The sequence below is a fragment of the Oncorhynchus kisutch genome, linkage group LG4 (genome assembly GCF_002021735.2).
Source record: "Oncorhynchus kisutch isolate 150728-3 linkage group LG4, Okis_V2, whole genome shotgun sequence".
Lineage (NCBI taxonomy): Eukaryota > Metazoa > Chordata > Actinopteri > Salmoniformes > Salmonidae > Oncorhynchus > Oncorhynchus kisutch.
The window spans coordinates 53961031-53973260 of NC_034177.2; the positions used below are offsets into that span (position 1 = coordinate 53961031).

At 43.6% G+C, this 12230-nt stretch overlaps 1 protein-coding gene across 1 annotated transcript in view; it reads left to right on the forward strand.

Annotated features, from left to right (window-relative positions):
* Positions 1-12230, forward strand: part of LOC109888924 (reelin) — a 268663-nt gene that overhangs the window by 154079 nt on the left and 102354 nt on the right. The window contains exons 5-11 of the mRNA XM_031823231.1: positions 710-742; positions 893-971; positions 1222-1318; positions 1934-1985; positions 10249-10354; positions 10974-11214; positions 11492-11643. Of these exons, the coding sequence (XP_031679091.1) occupies positions 710-742; positions 893-971; positions 1222-1318; positions 1934-1985; positions 10249-10354; positions 10974-11214; positions 11492-11643 (760 nt within the window). The remainder of the gene's footprint in view (positions 1-709; positions 743-892; positions 972-1221; positions 1319-1933; positions 1986-10248; positions 10355-10973; positions 11215-11491; positions 11644-12230) is intronic.

Here is a 12230-nt window from a genome sequence, read left to right on the forward strand (position 1 = left end):
TCTCACATTGCACCGTATAACATCATACTCTATTTTGGTTCGCTGAGTCAAAATCACCCTAATATCTTCCTTTGATTCTCTTCCTCCATCTGCCTGTCTCTCAGAGCACTTGTGGAAGAGTTTGCAGTAGAGTTGTGATGTGTTGGCTTGGCTTGGCAACATATTAAGAGGCACGGGCCTCAGGAGAGGGAGGGGTGTTAATCGGTGTTGAACTATTTATCAGGTCCAAGCGGACTTTCATTACTTCATTAACATCAGGAATAAACATCAGTACTGGACGTCCAACAGGAGACCCAGCACCACTATCTACAGTCAGGGAGGGCACGCACTGGAGCAGCAAGTACTGGAGCCTCAGCCACTACAAAGTTATTTTTGCTTCGAAGTTGATTGAAGTGTATTCTGTCTGGTCGCTGCTCAGTTTGGCTGTTTTCCAGTGATGTGTTAACATGCTCGCTCCTGCTTCTTGGTTCTTGTCCAAAACAGAGGGACTGCTAGCTAGGCCTGGCACACATCACAGATGACACTCTGATCACTCTGACTATATTAGCAGTTGTGACATGCCAGCACATATGAGAATGTCTGAGACAGGAGGGACATTAGGACTGGCCTATTCTGCTATCTCTGGTCTCTTTCTGGCCAATGGCAATCTCTGTCAGAGTAGGGAAACAAGCTGCAGGGTTACTGATGCATCTTCTTCTCTCTGTTTCAGCACCTACGGAATCGCCATTGAGACCCAGTCTTGGTGAGTGCATTTTTTCTTTCATGTTTATATGCTATCAACTCAATCTTCTGTGGTCATACCAACATCAACAACTTTGTTATTAATATTGGACCCTTCCCTGTCATGTTTTTTTAATCTCCTAACCTTGGTTTTTGTTTGTTCTGTGTGTAGCTGAGATCAATGGGAACCATGCGGTGCTCCGTGATGACTTTGACTCCAACTTGCAGGGAGAGCTGGACCCCAGAATTTGGTAGGTTACATCAATCAATTCATCAATCAATCAATCAAATGTATTTTATAAAGTCCTTTTTTTCGTCAGCAGTTGTCACAAAAATGATTACTAAAGCATACTTTTTGTGTCATTTTGTCACACTGTGCAATTGAAGAAGACAAAAATGTGTTACAAAAACTACAGTAAGGCATTTTATTAATATCTAAACCTGCATAAATTATCTTCTAATGTACTCTCTTCATCCATATCTTTATCTTGCTCCCCCCAGGTCAGAGTGTAGTAACTGTGAGGTAGGAGAGCAGTGTGGGGTTCTGATGCATGGCAGAGCTGTCACCTTCTGTGAGCCCTTCAGAGAGAGAGAACTGGTAACTATGACCGCAATACAACCACAAACTCAACCACTCTTCTATCCATAATTACAACCACACTATTTATGACCTCAACCACCTAGTTTTTCACAACCATAGTGGGAACCACAACCACACTATTAATGAACACAACCACATAATACTACAACCTACAACATATCAGATCATACCAGAACCACAAAGACACTAGAATGCTTCCACGTATCTGATAATAATCACGTTAACTGCCACTATTTCCCTGTTGCACCATATGAGAGACAGCGAACGGCTGTGTTTAGTGTGTCTTGATTCTATTTGCTTACTCTGATAATAAGCTTTTACAGAGTATCTGTCAGCCTTCCAAGTGTTTCATGCAGCTGCCTGGCACTAGTTCAGTCAAGAGCAGTACACACAATGATGCATTCCCCACACAGAACACACACACACACACACAGAGAACACACACAGAGAACACACAAACACACACTGACGAAAGCCCTTGCATCCTTAGCTCCATCTAGGAATTGTATTGTGATTAGATATATGTAGCCCCATTCCCCAGCTATTAAGAACACTTAAAGCCCCACTGCCTTTATCCTCTAACCTGTGATATATGTACCCTCTCTCCTCAAGACCACTGTACCTCTCAACACCACCACAGCCTCTGTCCTGCAGTTTGCTCTTGGTGAGTAAAAAACATAATGTAAGCAATCAATCATATCATTTTACAGTGCTGTGAAAAAGTATTTGCCACTTTCAGATTTTCTCTATTTTTGCATATTTTTGATACTGAATTATCAGATCTTCAACCAAAACCTAATATTAGATAAAAGGGAATCTGCATGAACAAATTACACAACAATTCCATAGTCCTAGCTAGCTGCCTATCAAGCTAGCAGCGTTTCTTGAGGGCTTGAACGCATCCCGCGACGCGGTTAGCCATTGTGGCTGGGAATGCGGATTGTCCCGGGTTTGTGGCCATCTAGATCACTGCTGTTTTTACATTTTAAATATTCCCTGTGGACCTGCCCTGTCTGGAGTAACAACATAACTTACGTTGCTAGAAACCATCACCAAGACCAAAGCCAACGGGAGTTCAGTTGAGGACAGTGGTGTCCTCTATCACAGGTGAAGGATCTTTTAAATTAACAAAAAAGTTGTTACAACAACAACAAAAATTGCTTCAAGTGTTTTGTCCAAATACTTGTGGATTCAACTAATAAAATAATGGACGACTTGACCAGAGAGTTCCAGGACCAGAAGAACAGCTTGCAGTTCTCCCAGGATCAGCTGATTGAGTTGAAACAGGAGAATGGCAAGATGACAGCAATCTGTAAGTCATTGAGAGAGGACATCAGTTCTGTGTATGAATCCATGCCAACAATGATGGATAAATCTCAAGGGACAATCAAAGGGGAATAACATGGTTGTGGGCAGAATTGCAGAATCTCCACATGAGACCTGGAAGGAGTCTGAAGACAACGTGAGGGAAATGATCTATGAGAAATTGAAGATGGACCACGGGAAGATTCAGGTGGAGTGCGCCCACAAGACTGGAAACCCCACTGTTAAGGCTACATGGATTGATGAGGAATTGAAAAACTGTATGTTTGAAAGAGATGAGGCAAAGGAGTGGCTAATAAATCTGGATGGGGAAATGATTGTTATCGATCAATAATGACAAACCTCCTGGCATTGACAACTTAGATGGAAAGCTACTGAGAACGGTAGCTAACTCTATAGCCACTCTTATCTGTCAAATGTTTTAATCTGAGCCTAGAGGAAAGTCTTTGTCCTTAGGCCAAAGGTAAAATAAATAAAAAGGCCTGGAAGTAAGCCAAAGTAATTCCACTACCCAAGAATGGTAAAGCAGCCTTTACTGGTTCTAACAGCAGACCTTCAAGCTTTTTGGCAGCTCTTAGCAAACTGTTGGAAAAAAATATTTTGACCAAACACAATGCTATTTCCCTGTAAACAAATGAATAGACTTTCAGCATCCTTATAGAGAAGGGCACTCAATATGTATTGCACTGACATAAATTACTGATGATTGGTTGAAGAGATGGATAATAATATGATTTTTGGAACTGTTCTGTTAGATTTAGTGCAGCCTTTGAAATCATTGACCATAACCTGTTGAATAAACGTATGTGCTATGGCTTTTCAACCTCTGCCACGCCGTGGATTGAGAGCTATCTTATAGATCTCAAAGGGTTTTCTTTAATGGAAGCTTACCTAAAATCAAATATGCAAAGTGTGGTGTACCGCATGGTAGCCCTCTAGGCCCTCTACGATTTTCTATTTTTACCAATGACCTGTCACTGGCATTAAACAAAGCATTTGTGTTCATGTATACTGATGATTCAAAAATATACATATCAGTAACCAAAGCTAATGAACTAACTGAAACTAATTGAAACTGAAATCCACTGATGACTAAATGCACTCTTTCCGCATTGTGAATAGGAAAAACCCATATATTCACAAAGAATGAATGACAGGTTGTTTATCCTTTTGTGTGTAGGGGGCAGTATTTTCATTTTTTGGCTAAACAACGTACCCATTTGAGACTGCCTATTTCTCAGCCCCAGAAAATAGAATATGCATATAATTGTCAGATTAGGATAGAAAACACTCTAAAGTTTCCAAAACTGTCAAAATATTGTCTGTGAGTATAACATAACTGACATTGCAGGAGAAAACCTGAGGAAAATCCAATCAGGAAGTGCCTCTTATTTTGAAACATCTCTGTTCCTATGCATGCCTATCCTCCATTTAAAGGGATATCAACCAGATTCCTTTTTCTATGGTTTTCCTAAGGTGTCAACAGGCCTTAGACATAGTTACAGGCTTTTATTTTGAAAAATGAGCGCGAAAGATCACATTGCGTAAGTGGATAGGTGGAGGCTCTCAGAGTGAGTTTTGCGCAACAGAGTAAAGCGGCCATTGTTTCTCCCGGTCCTATTGAAAAACATACACTCCCGGTTGATATATTATCGATTATATATTTTAAAAACAACCTGAGGATTCATTATAAAAAACGTTTGACATGTTTCTGTGGACATTATGGATAATATTTGGAATTTTTGTCTGCGTTGTCGTGACCGCTCTTTCCTGTGGATTACTGAACATAACACGACAAACAAACAGAGGTATTTGGATTTTAAAATAATCTTTATGGAACAAAAGGAACATTTGTTGTGTAACTGGGAGTCTCGTGAGTGAACACATCCAAAGATCATCAAAGGTAATTGATTAATTTGATTGCTTTTCTGATTTTCGTAACCTAGCTACTTAATGCTTAGTCTACATAATGTTTTGTTATGCTATCGATAAACTTTCACAAACGCTTGGATTGCTTTCGCTGTAAAGCATCATTTCAAACTCTGAGACGACAGGTGGATTAACAAAAGGCTAAACTGTGTTTTGCAATATTGCACTTGTGATTTCATGAATATGAATATTTTTTTGTAATATTATTTGACTCTGGCGCTATTCTATTCAGTGGTTGCTGATGACAATTATCCCGCTTAAGGGATGGGTAGCGTCAATTATTCATGCAAAATAGATTTGGGGTTTAAAATTAAATTAAGCAAATTTTTTGGGGGGGTTTAGTGAAGTCGGATCATTTTTTAACCCTTAGGACAAGGGGAGTATACAGAATGTTAAAGACTACACAAGGAGTAAAATAGGTGTGTTTTATGTTGTCCTTTGCTGAAGCTTGAATTGTGTGCCGTGTGTATTTGTCTTCTGAGTAAGTTTTCGACAATTAGTGTTTGTTGTTTTCCCAGCGTTACTGTGATCCTTCTGTTAGTGTTTCTCAGTAAAGTATAATGTATATCCTTAACCACTGATTCCTCGTCTGGTCTCTTCTCTGCACCTGTGTCCAACCTCACCATATCACAGCAAGCTTCTGCCTCAACATGGACCCAGAAGAGATCACCCAGATCCAGAATGCTTAAAACCCAACAAGTAGCACTAATTGGGTGGCAGCAAGAACAACTCTCCCAAATATCAGAGACCCTCCGGGCACTTACCGATTCCCTCCAACCACAGTCCAACTCCAGCCCAGGAGGAGCTAATAGCCAAGTCTCATCACCCAATGTTACAGGCGTCACCGTAGTTCCTGCAGGGAACCTGGACCGGGAACCCAAGATTCCAGCCCCCGAGCAGTGTGACGGCAATCCGTGTTACTCATCCAATGCTCTCTGGTGTTCGAGCTACAACAGCGGTGTGGGAACAGCAGCCACCACCCTGCAGCTACATATTAGCCTTCACTGCCAAGCTGCTACGAGACTTCGACCACCCAGTTGGAGGACGAGAAGCGGTCTGCCAAGGGGCCAGACCAGTGGCTGACTTCACCACTGAGTTCCGCATCCTCGCCACCGAGAGTGGCTGGAATACGGAGGCACTGGTCACTGCTTTCCACCAGGGGTTGTCTAACTTCATCAAGGATGAATTAGCTTCTCGGGAACTGGGAGAGGACCAATTAGGATCGACAACCTCCTCCGAGAACGCGTGAGACAGTGCTTTTTTGACACCACCCCAGTATCTAGGTTTCCTGATCACCCCAGTCCCCCCAAATCCAGCATTGAGGAGCCCACAGGAGCGTGACTGGTGCATGCTCGAACGCTGCGGCCTCTACTGCGGAGGTCTCGGCCATCTCCGTGCTACCTGCCCAGAGCTGACGAGAAACCAGGGCTCACCAGGACAGGGGCACCCCTGACGAGCTGTGCAGTTACCTCCCGGCTATCCAATCACCATCTGTTACTACCCGCAACCCTCCACTGGGACAACCGTGAGATCCAGATTGAAGCCTTTGTGGACTCCGGGGCCACTGGTAAATGTATTGATGAAGACTTCATCAGAGAATTACAAATCCCCTACGTAAAATGTCCCATTCCTCTGCAGATTCAAGCCATCAATGGACACCCCTTTGGCTCCGGTCAGGTGGAATATCAGACCAAGCCCGTTCTAATGCAGGTTGGGGTGAACCACTCTGAGAATCTTTGTATTCTGTTGATCAGTGCTCCCGGGAAGCCCCTTATCCTAGGGTACCCCTGGCTAGCGCTACGTAACCCACTAGTTTCCTGGTCCATGGGACACCTACTAGACTGGGCTAAGGCCTGCCAGACTAAATGTCTAAGACCCCCACCAAGAGCCTCGCCGTATCCTCCAGCATCCCTTGAAGACTAAGACTTTTTCGCTCTCCCTCCCGAATACTTCAATCTCCAGCAGGCCTTCAGTAAGAGGCAGGCCATCACCCTTCCCCCTCATCATCCTTACGACTGTGCCATAGAACTCCTACCCAGCGCCTCTGAATCTGAATCAGAGAGATGCAGGGGGCTGCCTTAACGTCTTGCGACTCCAAACCCGTATCCGTATCCATAACGCAACGTTTCCTATTCATGAAAATTGCAAATTAAATGAAATTAATATATTGAAACACAAACTTAGCCTTTTGTTAACAACACTGTCATCTCAGATTTTCAAAATATGCTTTTCAACCAAAGCTACACAAGCATTTGTGTAAGAGTATTGATAGCCTAGCATAGCATTAAGCCTAGCATTCAGCAAGCAACATTTTCACAAAAACAAGAAAAGCATTCAAATAAAATCATTTACCTTTGAAGAACTTCGGATGTTTTCAATGACGAGACTCACAGTTAGATAGCAAATGTTCAGTTTTTCCAAAAATATTATTTGTGTAAGAGAAATAGCTCCGTTTTGTTCATCACGTTTGGCTAAGAAAAAAAAATGAAAATGCAGTCACTACTACGCCAAACTTTTTTCCAAATTAGCTCCATAATATCGACATAAACATGGCAAACGTTGTTTAGAATCAATCCTCAAGGTGTTTTTCACAATTCTATTAGATGCAAAATCATTTGTGGCAGTTAGTTTCTCATCAGAGGCAAACGGAAAAATACTGCAGCTGGAGATTACGCAATAATTGCGACGGAGGACACCAAGCGACCACCTGGTAGATGTAGTCTCTTATGGTCAATCTTCCAATGATATGCCTAATAATATGCCAATATGCCAATAATACGTCACAATGCTGCAGACACCTTGGGGAAAACGTGGAAAATGTAAGCTGACTCCTAGCTCCTCCACAGCCATATAAGGAGTCAAAAAATGCGGCACTTCCTGATTGGATTTTTATCAGAATGTTTTCTGTAACATCAGTTCTGTGGCACTCACAAACAATATCTTTCCAGTTTTGGAAACGTCAGAGTGTCTTCTTTCCAAAGCTGTCAATTATATGCATAGTCGAGCATCTTTTCGTGACAAAATATCTTGTTTAAAACGGGAACGTTTTTCATCCAAAAATTTAAAAAGCGCCCCCTAGTTATAAAAGGTAAATCGACATCTACGTCTTCAGTGTCTGAAGGATGGAGGCCTGCGTCCCTGCATCGATTACAGAGGGCTGAACCAGATTGCGATCAATAATTCCCTACTCCTGGAGTTGTTCCAAGCGGCCCAATTCTTCACCAAACTGGACCTCCGCAACGCTTACAATCTGGTGAGAATCAGGGAGGGAGATGAGTGGAAGACTGCCTTTAACACCCCAAGTGGCTACTATGAGTATTTAGTCATGACCTTCAGATTATCGAACTCACCGACAGTCTTTCAAGCATTGTTCAATGACACCCTGAGGGATATGTTGAATCTTTGTTTACCTCGACGAAATCTTGATCTTCCCCAAGACCCTTCCGGAACACATACTGCACGTTCGCCAAGTCCTAGATGCCTCCTGCAGAGTCAACTATATGTCAAGATAGAGAAGTGTGAGTTCCACGTATCCAGTAGTGTAGTCGAGTGCAGCAAGGAAAGAGTCCCCTAATCCGTACAGTAAAAACGTACAGTATTATACAGAGCCCTTATTTGCATGTTGTATATTGCTCAAGTGAACAGCAAACCTGGTTTCAAAAAATATAAATATAACCTCACCTCACCTCACACCTCTCCCCTATTTGACCTAGATAGTTTGTGTGTCTGTATTGATACGTGAGCCTTTTGAAGAAAAAAAATATGTAGTTGTGTCCTTGAGCTGTTGTCTATTAATGTTCTGTATTATGCCATGTTTCATGTTTTGTGTGAACTCCATGTAGAGTAGCTGCCGTTTTTGCAATAAAATACAAAAGACTTATTGCATTTATTTTATAGACAGGGTTACACAACACCAAATGCCCCTGTGTGAAAAAGTAATTTCCCCCTTACACTCAATAACTGATTGTGCCACTTAGCTGCACTTAGCTTTTAGCTGCAATGACTCCAACCAAACACTTCCTGTAGTTGTTGATCTCTCTCTTATGTCGCTGTGGAGGAATTTTGGCCCACTCTTTCATGCAGACCTGCTGTAACTCAGCGACATTTGGGGATTTTCAAGCATGAACTGCTCGTTTCAAGTCCTTCCACAACATCCCAATTGGGAATAGGTCTGGACTAATTTGTTTCTTTTTAGCCATTATCATGTAGACTTGATTGTGTGTTTTGGATCATTGTCTTGCTGCATGACCCAGCTGCACTTCTGCTTCAGCTCACAGACATATGGCCTGACATTCTCCTGTGGTAACACTCTATGTAATGAACATTTATGAAATACCATTACACTACTCAGAGAGGTCTTACATATCTTTAGCCAACACACTGAGTGCTTTTGTTGTTTTTCCTCTCTGCTTTCCTCACTCACTCTCTCTCTCTCTCTCTCTCTCTCTCTCTTTCTCTCTCCTTGTTTCTCCTTCTCTCTATTTCTTTCTCCTATCATGGTAAATTCGGTTTAGTGAGACCTGGAATGCCACCCAACAGCCCGTGTCAGGCAGATGGAGTTTTTAGACACTTCATATTTTTCATGTCCATTACACGCATCTGTGACAGTCCCACAGGAGAGCAGGAGAACAGGCTGCAGCGATCCCTCTCTCTCTTTCTCTCGCCCTTTCTCATTTACTTACACTCTATCTCTCTCTCTCTCTTTCTCTCTCTACCGGTCAGCCAGTCAGTCTGCATGGCCCTGTATGTACTCATAAATATGAAAGAAACATACAGTGCTGTGTAGGTCCGAGGTTAGGCCCTATGGAGGTTGGGGGAGGGGGAAGATATTGGGACCATGAGTGACCTCTGACCTGTGACATCTTAGCCCCTCTTTCCTCCCTCCCCGATGCCCTGGGAGGGGTGCACTCTAGCACCTCTATCCCTTCATCCCTCCCTTCTCCATGCTCCCCTTAGTAAAGTAGGGCCGAAGCTCCTTTATAGCATGCATCAGCAGTACCACTCCCTCCTCTCCCCTCTCCCCTCCTCTCCGCTTCTCTTCTTTCCTCTCTCCATCAGCCTGTCCGCCTCCCTGGGCACCAACTGCTAAGCAGATCATTTGTATTTAACACCATTTAAAGTATAATTTCTACATGGCTGGGAGGGAAGGAAAGAGGAAGGGAGGGGAGGAAGGAGTGAGGGGATAGAGGAAGGGTGGGGAAAGAGATGGGGAGTGAGGAAGGAAGGAAGGAAGGAAGGAAGGAAGGAAGGAAGGAAGGAAGGAAGGAAGGAAGGAAGGAAGGAAGGAAGGAAGGAAGGAAGGAAGGAAGGAAGGAAGGAAGGAAGGAAGGGCTTTATAGAAGATGCTCACAGGCCTCTCAGGGCACCAGTAGAACATTGCCATTCTGATTTTGAGGAATTTGAATTGATGCAGAAACAGCTGACTTTTACATTCTATATGTGCACTTCCCCTCTCTGGGGCTTAGGCTGCTTCACAAATGGCACCCTGTTTCTAAGCAGTGCACTACTTTTGAGCAGGACCTACATAGCACTCAGGTCAAAGTAGTGCATTATAGAGTAAGGTGTCATTTGGGACACAACCTTAGCATGGCGTTAATACACAGAGCTGTCCACTCATGAAGTATCACTATGTAACTCTTTTCCCTCTGTCTGTGTGTGTGTGTTTCTCTTTCTAGGTTCAGGCACATGTAGGTTCAGTTACTCTGACCCCAGCATCATCGTGGCGTTCAGTCTGAACAAGAACAACGGCTCCAATGACTGGATCACCCTGGAGAAGATCAGGTATCTCTCTCTCTCTCTCTCTCTCTCTCTCTCTCTCATCAACTCTCTCTCCCTCAATCCTTCCCTCAAGCCTTCCCTATTCACACAGACATCCCCCCTTCCTCTCTTTCTCCCTTCCTTTCTCTCTCTCTCTCCTCTTCCTGCTTCCTTCCCTCTTCACACAGACATCCATCTGTCATAAACACCATGTCTTCCTCTCTTTTTTCGCTCTTTCACACCTCCCCCTCTCAATTTGTCATTCCTTTCCTCTTCCTGTAATATTTTATTCTCTAGTTGAACACTCTCTCCCCCACTTTAACTCTCTCTCTCTCTCTCTTTCTCACCCTCTGTCTCTCTATCTCTCGCTTCCTCTCCCTCTCCCTCTCCCTCTTTTATTTTTGATGATAATGTTTCGTCATTTTTTCCCAGCAGCATGTTAATTGCATGTTCTGCTCTATTGTAAACACAGACCCCCCCCCCCCCCCCCCCACCCACGCACACACACACATACACTCACACATACTCTCTCTCCCCCACACATGCACACCTTCCCTTACACCACTCTACACACACACACAATACACACACACAAGAAACACACTGATTCGGAGCTTATATATATAATATATCCTCTCCACAGAGCTCCAACTAACAGCAGTACAGTAGTCCACCTCCTGCCCCTGCCAGTGCACTCCAGGGGAGATGGGGTGCGTGTACGCTGGTCCCAGGAGGCCCCCCAGGGACCCGAAGGCTACGAGTCGTGCTGGGGCCTGGACAACGTACTCCTGGTCAACGCTGCTTACATACCTCCCCTACTGGAGGATAATCTGGACCCCCCAGACACGGCCAACTGGCTTTTCTTCCCTGGGGCTACCGTCAAGGTACCATGTTCTTCTTCCTCTTCTTCTCCAACTGTTTAATGGCAGTTTGCAAACCATCTTTTTAGACGAGGTAAGGGAATCAAGTTAATCAAGTTGCCCTCACCAAAATACTATTGCTTACTTACTAGGACCAGGAGGTTTTTACCAGTCAGGTCGTGGTCAGTGTAACACTTCACCATGTACAAGACCTACAGTAAAGTAATACGTTATTGCCATACTGTATTGTCATCTGTATTGATGATATTTGACATTGTCATTTCACTTCCTTCTTTCCCAGCGTGCCTGTCAATCAGAGGGCAACATCCTGTATTTCCATGGCAACAACGAGGAGGGGGTGGGCCACACCTTCGCCTCCACCAGAGACATTGACCTCCACCGAGAGGAGGGTCGGAGCTACTGGGAGGAGGACTTTGAAAGTCTGCCCACCAAGTGAGACATCTCCATCTATCTGTCTCTATAGCTGTGTGTGAATACCAATACTAACATACTGTATACTTAATGAGTATATACTGCATGCTACAGTAAATAATATTAGTTCATATTAGTATACTTGAAACAAACAGTATCGTTTTAGTTGAGCGTACTAGAGCTTGGCCTGTCTAGAAGTTGATGCTGTTGCTAGGCTACCTTTTGCTAGCTTGTTAGTTCAACATATTCCTAGTTAAAAAAATATATGATTTTGGGTGTGTTCGTAAATTTAATAGGGAGTGCCAGATTACGTGCTGTGCGTTCGTAAATCTAGAGCTTTGAAAGATTGTCCAATCATAAATTCCGAGCGTTTCGCTCTCGGAGTGTTCAGAGCGCACACTGGATGCTCTGGCCGAGGAGTAGGTTTGATCCAGGCGTTCAATGGCAGTCAAGCAACCAAGCTAACGTTGGCTAGCTACTTCCAGAAATAAATGAGAGAACTATTCACTCTGACCATTTGACTCACTCTAGGCTGGTTAGGCTGTTTTCATGTTATCCAGAGCGTTGGTGACTGTAACTGTGCTGCTGGCAACAATTTAAATATGCTT